The sequence below is a fragment of the Mirounga leonina genome, unplaced genomic scaffold (genome assembly GCF_011800145.1).
Source record: "Mirounga leonina isolate KUSES-001 unplaced genomic scaffold, KU_Mleo_1.0 Mir_154, whole genome shotgun sequence".
NCBI lineage: Eukaryota > Metazoa > Chordata > Mammalia > Carnivora > Phocidae > Mirounga > Mirounga leonina.
In genome coordinates this window covers 40,567,844-40,581,839 of record NW_023270389.1, presented here as the reverse complement: position 1 = coordinate 40,581,839, position 13,996 = coordinate 40,567,844, and the positions used below count along the sequence as shown (strand labels likewise).

Here is a 13,996-nt window from a genome sequence, read left to right as displayed (position 1 = left end):
GCATGGATGGTTCAGTATTCACAAACCAATCAATGTGATATGCCACATCAACAAAATGAGGGATGAAAATCATATGATTATCTCAATAGATGCAGAAAAAGCATTTGACAAAATTTGACATCTGTTCATGATAGGAACTCAACAAAGTGGGTTTAGAGGAGAAAATACCTCAACATAATAAAAGCCATATATGAAACACCCACAGCTAACACCATACTCAATGGTGAAAAACTGAGAGCTTTTTCTCTAAGATCAGGAACAAGACAAAGATGTCCACTCTCACCACTTAATTCAATATAGTACTGGAAGTCCTAGCAATAGCAATTATACAAGAAAAAGAAATAAAAGGCATCCATATTGGTAAGGAAGAGGTTAAACTGCCCCTCTTTGCAGATGACATGTTACTATACATGGAAAACCCTAAAGGCTCCACCAGAAAACTACTAGCACTGATAAATGAATTCAGTCAAGTTGGAAGATACAAAAGTAATACCCAGAAATCAGCATTTCTATATACTAATAACAAAATAACAGAGAAATTAAGAAAAAATTTCATTTACAATTGCACCAAAAATAGTAAAATACCTAGGACTAAACCAAGGAGGTGAAAGACCTGTTCTCTAAAAACTATAAAACATTGATGAAAGAAATTAAAGACAACACAAACAAATGGAAAGATAGTTCCTGCTCATGGATTGAAAGAACCAGTATTGTTAAAATGTTCATACCCAAAGCAATAAACAGATTCAGTGCAATCTCTATCAAAATACCAACAGCATTTTTCACAGAACAAGAACAAATAATCCTAAAATTTGGATGGAACCACAAAAGAGCCTGAATAGCCAAAGCAGTCTTGAGAAAGAAAAAGCTGCAGGTATCATAATTCCAGATTTCAAGGTAAGACTACAAAGCTGTAGTCATCAAAGCAGTATGGTGTTTGCACAAAATAGGCACATAGATGAATGGAACAGAGTAGAGAACCCAAATATAAACCCATGCTCATATGGTCAATTCATCTATGACAAAGACAAAAATCTACAATAGGGAAAAAATAGTTTCTTCAATAAATGGTGTTGAGAAAAGTAGACAGGTGCATGTAAAAGAGTGAAACTGGACCACTTTCTCACACCATCCACAAAAATAAACTCAAAATGGATTAAAGACCTAAATGTGAGACCTGAAACCATAAAAGTCCTAGAATAGAACACAGGTAGTAATTTCTCTGACATAGGCCATAGCAACATTTTTCTAGATACGTCTCCTAAGGCAAGGGAAACAAAAGCAAAAATAAACTATTGGGACTCTATCAAAATAAAAAGCTTTTGCGCAGCAAAGGAAATCATTAGCAAAACAAAAGGCAACCTACTGAATGGGAAAAGATATTTCTTTTTTTTTTTTTTTAAAGATTTTATTTATTTATTTGAGAGAGAATGAGAGAGAGAACACATGAGAGGGGATAGGGTCAGAGGACGAGGCAGACTCCCTGCCGAGCAGGGAGCCCGATGTGGGACTCGATCCCGGGACTCCAGGATCATGACCTGAGTCAAAGGCAGTCGCTTAACCAACTGAGCCACCCAGGTGCCCAGGAAAAGATATTTCCAAGTGATATATCCAATGAGGGGTTAATATCCAAAATATATGAAGAGTTCATGTGCCTCAACACCAAAAAAAGTAACCCAATTAAAAAGTGGGCAGAGGATCTGAATAGACATTTTTCCAAAGACATACAGATGGCCAATAGACACATGAAGAAATGCTCAACATCAGTAATCATCAGGAAAATGCAGAAAAAAACCACAATGAGATATTACCTTATATCTGTCAGAATGGCTAAAATCAAAAACACAAGAAATAAGTGTTGTAGAGGATGTGGAGATAAAGGAGCCCTCCTGCATTGTTGGTGGGAACGTGAATTGGTGTAGCCACTGTGGAAAACAGTATGGAGGTTCCTCAAAATATTAAAAATAGAAATACCAGGGGCACCTGGGTGGCTCAGCCAGTTGAGTGTCTGCCTTTGGCTCAGGTCGTGATCCTGGGGTCCTGGGATTGAGCCCCACATTGGGCTCCCTGCTCAGCAGGGGAGTCTGCTTTTCTCTCTTCCTCTGTCCCTTGCCCTGCTTGTGCACATGCTCTCTCTCAAATAAATAAATAAATAAATAAATAAATAACATTTTTAAAAATATAGAAATACTATATGATCCCCCCCCCCCCCAAAATACTGTATGATCCAGTAATTTCACTACTGGGTATTTACCCAAAGAAAACAAAAACACTAATTTGAAAAGATAAATGCACCCCTATGTCTATTGCAGAATTACATACAGTAGCCAAGATGTGGAAGTAGCCTAAGTGTCCATTGATAGAAAAATGGATAAAGAAGTTGTGATATATCTATATGTGTACACAACACACACACACACGCATACAAATATTATGCTCTTGTAAAAAAGGATGAGAATAGCAAGCAATATGGATGGACCTAGAGGATGTTATGCTAAGTGAAATAAATCAGACTAATAAAGACAAATACCATATAATTTCACTCATGTGGAATCTAAAAAACAAAACAAATGAATAAACAAAAAGCAGAATCAGATCTATAAATACACAGAACAAACTGATGGTTGTCAGAGGGAAGGGGGCTGGGGCATGGGAAAAATGGGTGAAGGGAGAGTGGAAGATACAGACTTTTAGTTGTGGAATGAATAAATCACAGGAATAAAAGGCACAGCATAGGGAATATAGTTAGTGATACTGTAATAGAATTGTATGGTGACAAAAGCTTTTGCACAGCAAAAGAAACAGTAAACAAAACCAAAAGACAACCAACAGAATGGGAGAAGGTATTTGCAAATGACATATCAGATAAAGGGCTAGTATCCAAAACCTATAAAGAACTTCTTAAACTCAACACCCAAAGAACAAATGATCCAATCAAGAAATGGGCAGAAGACATGAACAGACATTTTTCCAAAGAAGACATCCAAATGGCCAACAGACACATGAAAAAGTGCTCAACATTGCTCGGCATCAGGGAAATCCAAATCAAAACCTCAATGAGATACCACCTCACACCAGTCAGAATGGCTAAAATTAACAAGTCAGGAAACGACAGATGTTGGCGGGGATGCAGAGAAAGGGGAACCCGCCTACACTGTTGGTGGGAATGCAAGCTGGTGCAGCCACTCTGGAAAACAGTATGGAAGTTCCTCAAAAAGTTGAAAATAGAGCTACCATATGATCCAGCAATTGCACTACTGGGTATTTACCCCAAAGATACAAATGTAGGGATGCGATGGGGTACGTGTACCCTGATGTTTATAGCAGCAATGTCCACAATAGCCAAACTGTGGAAAGAGCCAAGATGTCCATCGACAGATGAATGGGTAAAGAAGATATGGTATATAGATACAATGGAATATTATGCAGCCATCAAAAGGAATGAGATCTTGCCATTTGCAACAACGTGGATGGAACTGGAGGGTGTTATGCTGAGCGAAATAAGTCAATCAGAGAAAGACATGTATCATATGACCTCACTGATATGAGGAATTCTTAATCTCAGGAAACAAACTAAGGGTTGCTGGAGTGGTGGGGGGTGGGAGGGATGGGTTGGCTGGGTGATAGACATTGGGGAGGGTATGTGCTATGGTGAGCGCTGTGAATTGTGCAAGACTGTTGAATCTCAAATCTGTACCTCTGAAACAAATAATACAGTATATGTTAAAAAAAAAAAAAAGAAGAAGAAGAAGATATCAGGAGGGGAAGAATGAAGGGGGGGAAATCGGAGGGGGAGACGAACCATGAGAGACGATGGACTCTGAGAAACAAACAGGATTCTAGAGGGGAGGGGTGTGGGGGGATGGCTTAGCCTGGTGATGGGTATTAAATAGGGCACGTTCTGCATGGAGCACTGGGTGTTATATGCAAACAATGAATCATGGAACACTACATCAAAAACTAATGATGTAATGTATGGTGATTAACATAACAATAAAAAATTTAAAAAAGAGAATTGTATGGTGACAGATGGCAGCTACACTTGTGAGCATAGCATAGCGTATAGAGAAGCTGAATCACTGTGTTGTACACCTGAAACTAATGTAACATTGTATGTCAACTATACTCCGATAAAAATAATAATAAAATATATACATGATTCTCAACGAAAAAAGTATGTTTTACCAGGCCTCATAACTGGAACAACAAATTCATTTCTTTTTTGTGTGATTTTAGGGAAGAGCTCTACTCCATTGGGCATGTGATCGAGGACATAAAGAACTAGTTACAGTCCTGCTACAATATAGAGCTGATATTAACTGTCAGGTAAGACTGATAAAGAGGGAGCTTTTTTAAAAAAATCGAGGTAAAATTCGCACAACATAAAATTCACCATATTAACCACTTTAAAGTGTAAAGTTCATTGGCATTCATACACTTAACAGTGTTGTGTGACTGTTGCTACTTTCTTGTTTCACATTTTCGTTACCCCAAAAGGAAACCTTGTACTTGCTAAGCAGTCACGCCCTATTTCCCCCTCATCACAGACTTGGTAACAACTAATCCGCTTTCTGTTTCAATGGATTTGCCTACTCTGGATGCTTTCTGTTTCAATGGATTTGCCTACTCTGGATATTTCATATAAATGGAATCATAATCAATGGCTTCTTTCACTTGGCATAATGTTTTCAAGTTCATCATGTAGCATGTAACAGTACTTCATTTTTTTTTATGGCTAAATATTATACCGTTGTACGGCATACCACATGTTGTTTATCATTTCGTCAGTTGATGGACAGTTGGGTTATTTCCATTTTTTGGCAGTTGTGAATAATTGCTGTGAGCAATTCATGTATGTGTTTTTGAACGCTTCTTTTCAGTTCTTTTGGTTCTGTACCTAAGAGTAGGATTTCAGAGTTGTATGGTAATTTGATGTTTTTGAGGAACCTCCAAACTATTTCCACAGGAATCACACCATTTTACATTCCTACCAGCAATGCATGAGGGTTCTAATTTCTCCACTGCTTTGCCAACACTTATTTTCTTTTTTAGTAACCATTATACTGGGGGCAAAGCGATATCACATCTTGCTTGATTTTGATTTGTATTTCTTTAACAACTGGTGATGTTGATATCTTTTCATGTACTTGTTAACAAAGTCTGAATCTCCTTTGGAGAAATGTCTATTCAAGTCTTTCACCCCTTTTTAGATTGAGTTGTCTTTTTGTTGTTAAGATTTGAGAGTTCTTTATATATTCTGGGTAGTAGACCACTGTCAGACACATGATTTGCAGGTATCTTCTTCCTTTTTATGGGTTCTTTTCACTTTTTGATAGTGTCTTTTGGTGCACAGGTTTTAATTTTGATATAAGTTCAATTTATCTATTTTTTCTTTTGTTGGTTGTGCTCTTGGTGTCATACTTAAACCATTGCCAAATATAAGGTCATTAAGATTTACCCTTATGTTTTCTTTCCTTTTTATTTTTAGTGTAGCAAAATATACATAACATAAAATTTACCATTTTAACCATTTTTAAGTGTGCAGTTCTGTGGCATTAAGTACATTCAAATTGTTCAACCATCACCACCATTCACCTCTAGAACTTTTTCTTCTTCCCCAACTGAAATTCTGAATCCTTAACTAACTACCCATTTCCCTAGCTCCTAACAACCACAATTCTACTTTCTACCTTCATGAATTTGACTATTCGAAGTATCTCATATAAGTGGAATTTTATAATATTTGTCCTTTTTTGACTGACTCATTTCACTTAACATAATATTTTCAAGGATCCTCCATGTTGGTAGCATGAGTCAGAATTTCCTTCCTTTTTAGGGGCGCCTGGGTAGCTCACTCGGTTAAGCGTCTGCCTTTGGCACAGAGTCTGATCCCAGGGTCCTGGAATCGAGCCCCATGTCTGGCTCCCTGCTCAGCGGGGAGTCTGCTTCTCCCTCTCCTTCGGCTCCTCCCCCACTCTTGCTCTCTCTCTCTCCTCTCTCTCAAATAAATTAAAAATTAAAAAAATAAAAAGAATTTCCTTCCTTTTTAAAACTAGATAATATATCAGTGTATGTATATACCACATTTTGTTTATCCAAATATCCATCTATGGACACTTGGGTTGCTTTCCCCTTTTCACTATTGTGATGAATCCTCCTATGAGCATAGGAAACAAATGTTTATTTGAGTCCTTGCTTTCACTTCTTTTGAGTATATACCCAGAAGTGGAATTGCTTGAGCATATGGTAATTCTTTGTGGAATATTTTGAGGAGTCACCATACCATTTTCCACAGTGGCTACACCATTATACATCCCCATCAGCCATACACAAGTATTCCAGTTTCTTCACATCTTTACCAACACTTGTTATTTTCTGTATTTGTGATAATAGGGATCTTACTGAGTGTGAAGTGGTATCTCATTGTGGTTTTAATACACATTTCCCTAATGATTTGTGATGTTGAACATCTTTTCACTCGATTATCGGCCCTTTGTATATCTTCTTTGTTTGTGTCCTTTGCACATTTTTAAATTGAGTTGTTTGTATTTTTAAGTTAAGTTGTAGGAATTCCTTATATATTCTGGATGTCAAAACCTTGTCAGATACATGATTTGCAAATATTTTCTCCCATTCTGTGAATTGTCTTTCAGTCTGTTGATAGTGTCCTTTGATGCACAACAGTTTTAAATTTTGATGAAGTCTGCCTGACCTATTTTTTTCTTTTGTTGCCTGTGCTTTTAGTATCATATACAAGAAATCATTGCTAAATTCAATATTTTGAAGCTTTTTCCCTATGTTTAAGAGTTTTATAATTTTAGATCATATGTTTAGGTCTTTGACCCATTTTGAGTTAGTTTTTGTATATGGCCTAAGGTAGGGGTCCAACTTCATTTTTTTGCACGTGGATAGTCTGTTTTCTCAGCATCATTTGTTGAAATGTCTTTTCCCCATTGAATGGTCTTAGAACCCTTGTCAAAAATCATTTGATCATATATATGAGGGTTTAGGCTTTATATCTATTCCATTGGTCTATATTTCTGTCTTTGTGCCCTTACCACACTGGTTTGATTACCGTAGCTTTGTAGTAAAATTTGAAACCAGGAACTGTGACACCTCCAACTTTCTGTTGTCTTTTTTTTTTATTTAATTTATTTATTTAAGTAATGTCTACACCCAATGTGGGGCTCAAACTCACAACCCCGAGATTAAGAGTCACATGCTCCTCCAACTGAGCCAGCCAGATGCCATACAACTTTGTTTTACTTTTTCAAGATTGTTTTGGCTATTCTGGGTTGCTTAATAAGATGGATTTTTTTTTTATTTTTGCAAAAAATGTCATTGGGATTTTGATAGGGGTTGCATTGAATTTGTAGATCACTTGGGGGGGATTGGCATCTTAACAATGTTATATCTTCCACTCTATGGGTTGTTTTTCCATTTATTGGTTTCTCTAATTTCTTTAGGCAGCATTTTGTGGTTTTCAGTGTATAGTTCTTTCACCTCCTTGGTTAAGTTTATTCCTAAGTATTTTATTCTTTTTGATGCTATTGTAAATGAAATTGTTTTCTAAATTTCCTTTTTGGATTGTTCATTGTTAGTGTTCAGAAACACAGCTGATTTTTGCATGTTGATTTTGTATCCTACAACTTTGCTGAATTCATTTGTTAGTTCTTACAGCTTTTATGGAATCTTTGGGGTTTTTTTACATATAAGATCATGTTTGTTGTCTATAAACAGAGATAATTTTCCTTCTTCCTTTACAATTTGGATTCCTTCTCTTTTTCTTTTCTTTTTTTTTTTAAGTAATCTGTACACCCAGTGTGAGGCTCAAACTCATGACCCCAAATCAAGAGTCACATTCTCTACTGACTGGGCCAGTCAGGTGCCCCAGGATTCCTTTTATTTTTCTTGCTTACTTGCTCTGACTAGGCCTTCTAGTACTATGTCAAATAGAAGTAATATAAATGGGTATCCTTGTCTTGTTCTAGGTGTTTACTTTTTAATTTAGTATATTAGATATAAAATGCTTTTCTTTACATAACATTAATTACCATATATATCCATTCCAGTCTAGCCCTTTAGGCCTTTGGGATCATCCTGGCTTTTTTCATTAAACCTAAAGTTTTTAGTTCTAACTACACTCTCCACTTCACTCTAAATTTCTTATTTGACCTAAAAGAAATCTCTAGTTTCTTTACTGATCTGCCTTCTCCCATTTCAGCTCATTTTATCCATTCTCATGCTATTATAGTCATCTTCATCTCTATTCTGTCTGTTTTTCAACTGTTAAAGCCACATGGGAAAAGCCTAATTCTGATTAATCCAATTACCTGCCTTTTACACATGTACACCTAGTCTCTGGGCAAGCTAGAAAAAAAAATTATACAACTCTGATATTATCATAAATTATGGTATCCCTCTTTAATTTTGCCTGAAAAGTCTTATAGTCCTTTTCATTCTCAGATTCTCTCATTTCACAGAGAATAAGAGAAAGCTTTATCACTAATCCAGATCTCAGCCAGTAGGTCTAAAAACATATATCTCTTCTTGGCTCTCCCTCAGACACTTCAGAGTCACAATATCCTACACTGGACCTACCATCTCTCAACAACTGCCACTACCCCTCACCGTGGTTGGCACCATCATCCAACCAGTTTTCCAGGATCATCCTTGATTCTTCTCTCATTTTCATACCCATTCAAGTCCTGTCGGTTCTGCCTTCTAAGTATATCTCCACATCTACCGACTTCTCTCTTTTAAGAAGATTTTATTTATTTATTTGACAGAGAGAGACACAGCGAGAGAGGGAACACAAGCAGGGGGAGTGGGAGAGGGAGAAGCAGGCTTCCCGCGGAGCCAGGAGCCCGATGTGGGGCTCGATCCCAGGACCCTGGGATCATGACCTGAGCTGAAGGCAGACATTTAACGACTGAGCCACTCAGGCGCCCATCTACTCACTTCTCTATTTCAACATTTCTAGTACACTAGTTCAGGCTTCTTAAATTATTTCAGCAGCTCTGAACTATATTTCTGCTTCTAATCTTGATATCCTTCAGTATATTTTCCATTTTTCAATGGAAATTCCTGGAGAACCTTTCTAAAATGCTAATTTGCCACTGTTTTCTTGTTTACTTTTATTTTTCTAAGGCAAAATCTAAATTTCATGTGCCCTGGAAAGCCCTTCATGATCTTACATCTCCACTTATTTCTCAGCATGCTCCTTGCTTATGCCCCATCCCTGGTGTGCTAAGCTTCATTTCTTTGAAGGACTTGACATGCTGCTCTCCTCTTGGCCTTTATATATGCTATTTTCTCTCTCCTTCATTCTCCTTCCTGTGCCTCAGCCTACACATTACTTGCTCCAGGAAGCCTTCCTTCACTCAGCCACTTAGACACACTCAGTAGTTTATAGCTCCCTGTTCTTAAGCTCATCAAAGAGTTATTACAGTACAATCACTTTGTATTGTAATTGGCTGATTACATGTCTGTACTGTCAGCACTACCATATACAGGTACTAGAGTCTGGTTGTATCACCAGTGCCTCGCGTAATATCTGACATACTGTAGATTCTCAGTGATTATTGAATAAAGTAATATTGGCTTATAAAGAAGTTGACAAAATGTTAGAAAAATAGAACATGAGTACCAGAAAGGACCTAAGCATTTACCAGAACTTTTTGGGTGTCCTTGTTGCTTTATCAGAAGAAATACTTCTTTCCCATTAGACATGTATGCATTCTTCTTGGGCCAGTTCCCTAGCTTTGAGCCTGCTGCCATAATTTGCCTTGAAATATATATATATTTCATTTATTTTTTTTTAGTAGGTACTATGTATATTAAAAAAAAAAACAAACCTCGGGTCACCTGGGTGGCTCAGTCAGTTAAGTGTCTGCCTTCAGCTCAGGCCATGATCCCAGGGTCCTGGGATCGAGCCCCGCATCGGGCTCCCTGCTCAGCGGGGAGCCTGCTTCTCCCTCTCCCTTTCCCTTTGCCTGCTGCTCCCACTGCTTGTGCTCTCTCTCTCTGTCAAATAAATAAATAAAATCTTAAAAGAAAAAAACCCCTCAAAAAACGCAAAAGACTCATTTTTAAAAACTCTTCCTCCCATCATTGTTTCCCAGCCACCCAGTTCCCTCTTCTGGAGACATATCTATTACTAGTTTTATATATATCCATGCAGGATATGTTATATATACATATATAAGCATGTACGTAGCAAACTACACACACTTGCTTCTTTATCTTAGAGATTGTTCTATATCAGTATTGATAGTGCTGCCTTACTTTTTTTAATGTCTGCATAATATTCCTTTATAGAGATGTATCATAATTTATTTAACTGATACCATATAAATGGACCAATGTGTTGCGCATCCTTTCCTGTAACCAAGAACCATTTGTATTTCATTTTCTGTGAAATATCTGCTCATATGCTTTGCTCAGTTTCCCATTAGATTGATGTTTTCTTCTTCATTTAGAGGAACTTTTTTTTTTTTTTTAAAGATTTTATTTATTTGTCAGAGAGAGAGAGAGAGAGAGAGCAAGTGAGCACAAGCAGAGGGAGAAGCAGGCTTCCCGCTGAGCAGGGAGCCCGATGTGGGACTCGATCCCAGGACCCCGGGATCACGACCCAAGCCGAAGGCAGACGCTTAACCAACTGAGCCACCCAGGCGTCCCTAGAGGAACTTTTTATATATTAAGGAAAATTAGCACTTTGTAATAAAAATATTAAAATTTTTCGCCATGTTTCCTTCTCGTACTTTCATCATTTCATGGTTTCCTTGATCCATCCAGAATTAATTTGTGTCACATGTATGTAATAGAGATTTTATTTTTGTCCAGATGGTGCCAATTTTATTTTTGTGTGGATGATTAATCATTTGTTCAGTGATGTTTATTGGATAATCTTTCCTCTATTGATTTGAAGTATCTTTCTTTTTTCCATGTTCTCACTTCCTCTGTGTTATTTCGGGGTATTTCTGGGGCTGTTTCCTATCCCATTGCTCTGTTTTTCCGTTCATGTACTTGTGCTATGATGTTTTAAGGATTATAGCTTCAAAATATTTTTTAATATCTTGTAGGATAGGTTCCTTCACTACTTTTTGAGAAATTTTCCTGTGATTTTTACTTGTTTATTTTTCTTTATGAACTTTTAAATCATGTTTCCATCCCTTGCTTCCCCTATCCACTACCATAAAGTTAAGTAAGTTAAAAAACAAAACAACAAAGTATTGGTGCACTCATGTCTTTTATTTGGTTTGCATTGTTAGGGGGTATTTTGGAGGGAAATGTTCTCAAGTTAGGAATAGCGTGAGGTTTTTGTCTATGTTTTTCTTGTATTATGTTTGGTTAATATAAGACAAACAATCCAAAAACTGCCTTATGTGGCCTTATGGAATACTCTTTACAGAACACCAGTTTTAATGCAAAGTAAAAGTTTCATGTAGGTTTTTGGATGGATCATTTAGGACTATGTGCAGCCAATTTTTTCCTTGACATCTTTGTATTCACAGGACTACTTTATATTGCCCCTAGCCTCGATTTTCCTTTGTTATTGACAATCCTAATCCATACAGTTTGGCTTCAGTTAAGGGAATGCTCTTGGCTTTGTCAGTTTGGATTGCTAACATGCTTCCAAGTCACAGGGCTTTTGGAGATTAGCTCTCAGAATAGCTTTCCCCTTGTAATTTCTTCTTTGGTTTCGTTATTGAAAACTCTTCAAATATAGACAATACAAACATAATAAATGGAAGGAAGGGTTCATCTCCCTCATGATTCAATCTTTCTTAAACAACATTACTATTGACTGGCCTATTGGTTGCCAAAAAGGAAAATCAATTTTATTAGAAGTATTTGCTTGGCCACAGATCGTGGTACTAACCCAGCAGAGACAGGCTGATGTTATCAACTATCTGAAGACTAATTTTTACCATTAGCCTGAAACAGAGTCGTAATTAGAGATATGTCAAAGTCTACTCTGTGTTTTTCTGTCATTTTTACCCGTCAGTATATCTCATATGTACTTTTATTGCACTGCAGTTTCTATATTCTGTGACTGATGGAATTGGAACTTTTTATTTCTAAGAAAGATCCTTTATAGATTTCATTTGTTATCTAGCAGTATTATGGACACACTTTTGTCTCTTCCACTGCTTGGTATTGATTTTTAGTTCAACTCTGGAACTTAGGTTCTTAACCATATTTGAAATTAGGATATGGGTTAAATATACACACATACACCCCACAGACCTCTTGAGTAATTTTGATCTTTCAAACCCTGGAGAAAGATTAAAACTACTCCCAACGCACACTGGAGGTATTTGAATGCTGAAGATTTATTACTAGGTTTTCTAAGATTTACTGTAAAGTAATATTAAGGAACTCAGCAGGGCTGAGGGAGAAGTGGGAGCATCTGTGGTGTTAGGTGTTTACACTGTGTAGTAGGTGTTAATGCAGTTCAAGTGGAAAATATTTTGTTTGAGTGGTACTGAAATATTTAAGACTTGGTGATTTATAAATTACATAAACTTGTGGTTTACATAATGGCAGAGAGCGCACCGTGCCCTCTCCGTGAATGCCTTGGTGTTTATGTATTGTAAAAGATTTCAAAAACATGAGATGTTAACTAAACTTACTGTGGTGATCATTTCACAGTGTATATAAATATTGAATCATTATGTTGTATACCTGAAACTAATATAATGTTGAATGTCAGTTACATCTCAGTTAAAAAAAAGGATATGTGGAATGAACGAATAAATGAATGAATCTGAAAAAAAAAGAAATTCTATCTCTGTATGTAGTTTCATGAAATAAATAGAAAATGTATTTTTTTTAAAGTATAGGAATAATGACAAGTCTAGATTTCACCAGGGTGTTGTGGGGCTTAACTTAATGACCTCTCTACCTCAAGCTGTCTTGCTGCTTCTGACCAAGTCTACTCCTCCTCCCCAAGTCCACCAAGAATATTGCTGCCAACAGAGACTTCTTGAGACTGCTGTTTATTATGTCACTGACCTGGTCAAAACTCTCTAAGACTGCACTGCCCATAGGACAAATTCCAAACTCTCTAGATTTGAAATCAGAGTTCCTCATTATCTGAAAAAAGACAAAAAACAAACAAAGTCATGAGAAAAGTATAAAACAGTAAGTAAAACCATCTATAATTATGTGTGTGGGCTGGGGGAGGGGTAAGATATAAAACAGTTTTTTAGTGTTTACTGTGTACCAAGCATTTTATATATATTATCTCTTTTAGTCATCACATCAGTGCTATAATGTAGGTGTTATCTGCATTTTATTGGTGAAGAAACAGGAGGTTGGGAAGTCCTAGAGCTAGTAAGTGATAAAGTTTAGATTTGAACATGTCATTCTGACTCTAAATAAAGCCCTAAGTCTTAACTGCTCCAGTGTAAAATTTGAGTACATTTTATTCTCATCTTTATTTTCTCTACTTACACGTATATAACATATTTTAAAGATACTTGGTATAGGGGCCCCTGGCTGGCTCAGTGGTAGAACATGCAACTCTTTATCTTGGGGTCATGAGTTTGAGCCTCATGTTGGGTGTAAAGATTACTTAAAAAAATAAAAAATGAATAAAAATTGAAATAAAAAAAGATATTTGGTACGATAGTACTAGAGTAGTTTTTCTTTATTATTTAAAAGAATTGACATATAAAATAGATTTAGTGAGATACATATAGTACAAAAATCTTAAGGACACAACTTAATACACACACACATACCTATGCAACTACCATCTGTATTAAAGGAGAACATTTCCAAAACCCCAATAGGTTTGTTTCCTTAAGGAGCTTCCTATCAATATCGATCTTCCCACTCCCACTCTGAGGGAACTATTATTCTGACTTTTTTTTTTTTAATTATGTTATGTTAATCACCATACATTACATCATTAGTTTTTGATGTAGTGTTCCATGATTCATTGTTTGTGCATAACACCCAGTGCTCCATGCAGAACATGCCCTCC

At 36.6% G+C, this 13,996-nt stretch overlaps 1 protein-coding gene across 7 annotated transcripts in view; it reads left to right on the top strand.

Moving 5' to 3' along the window:
- The window catches only part of ACBD6 (acyl-CoA binding domain containing 6), a 218,849-nt gene that overhangs the window by 105,490 nt on the left and 99,363 nt on the right, over window positions 1-13,996 (top strand). For 4 of the 7 annotated variants that reach the window (XR_004680266.1, XR_004680267.1, XM_035010560.1 and 1 more), the window contains exon 6: window positions 4,237-4,326. The exons of 1 other annotated variant lie outside the window; for it this stretch is intronic. Coding sequence is in view for 4 of the 6 variants with exons in the window: in XM_035010560.1 (XP_034866451.1) it covers window positions 4,237-4,326 (90 nt within the window). In the remaining 2 variants the exon portion in view is untranslated. Of the gene's footprint in view, window positions 1-4,236; window positions 4,327-12,916; window positions 13,361-13,996 lie in introns of those variants that run through there. 2 more of the 7 variants (XM_035010561.1, XM_035010564.1) reach the window with 2 other exon arrangements.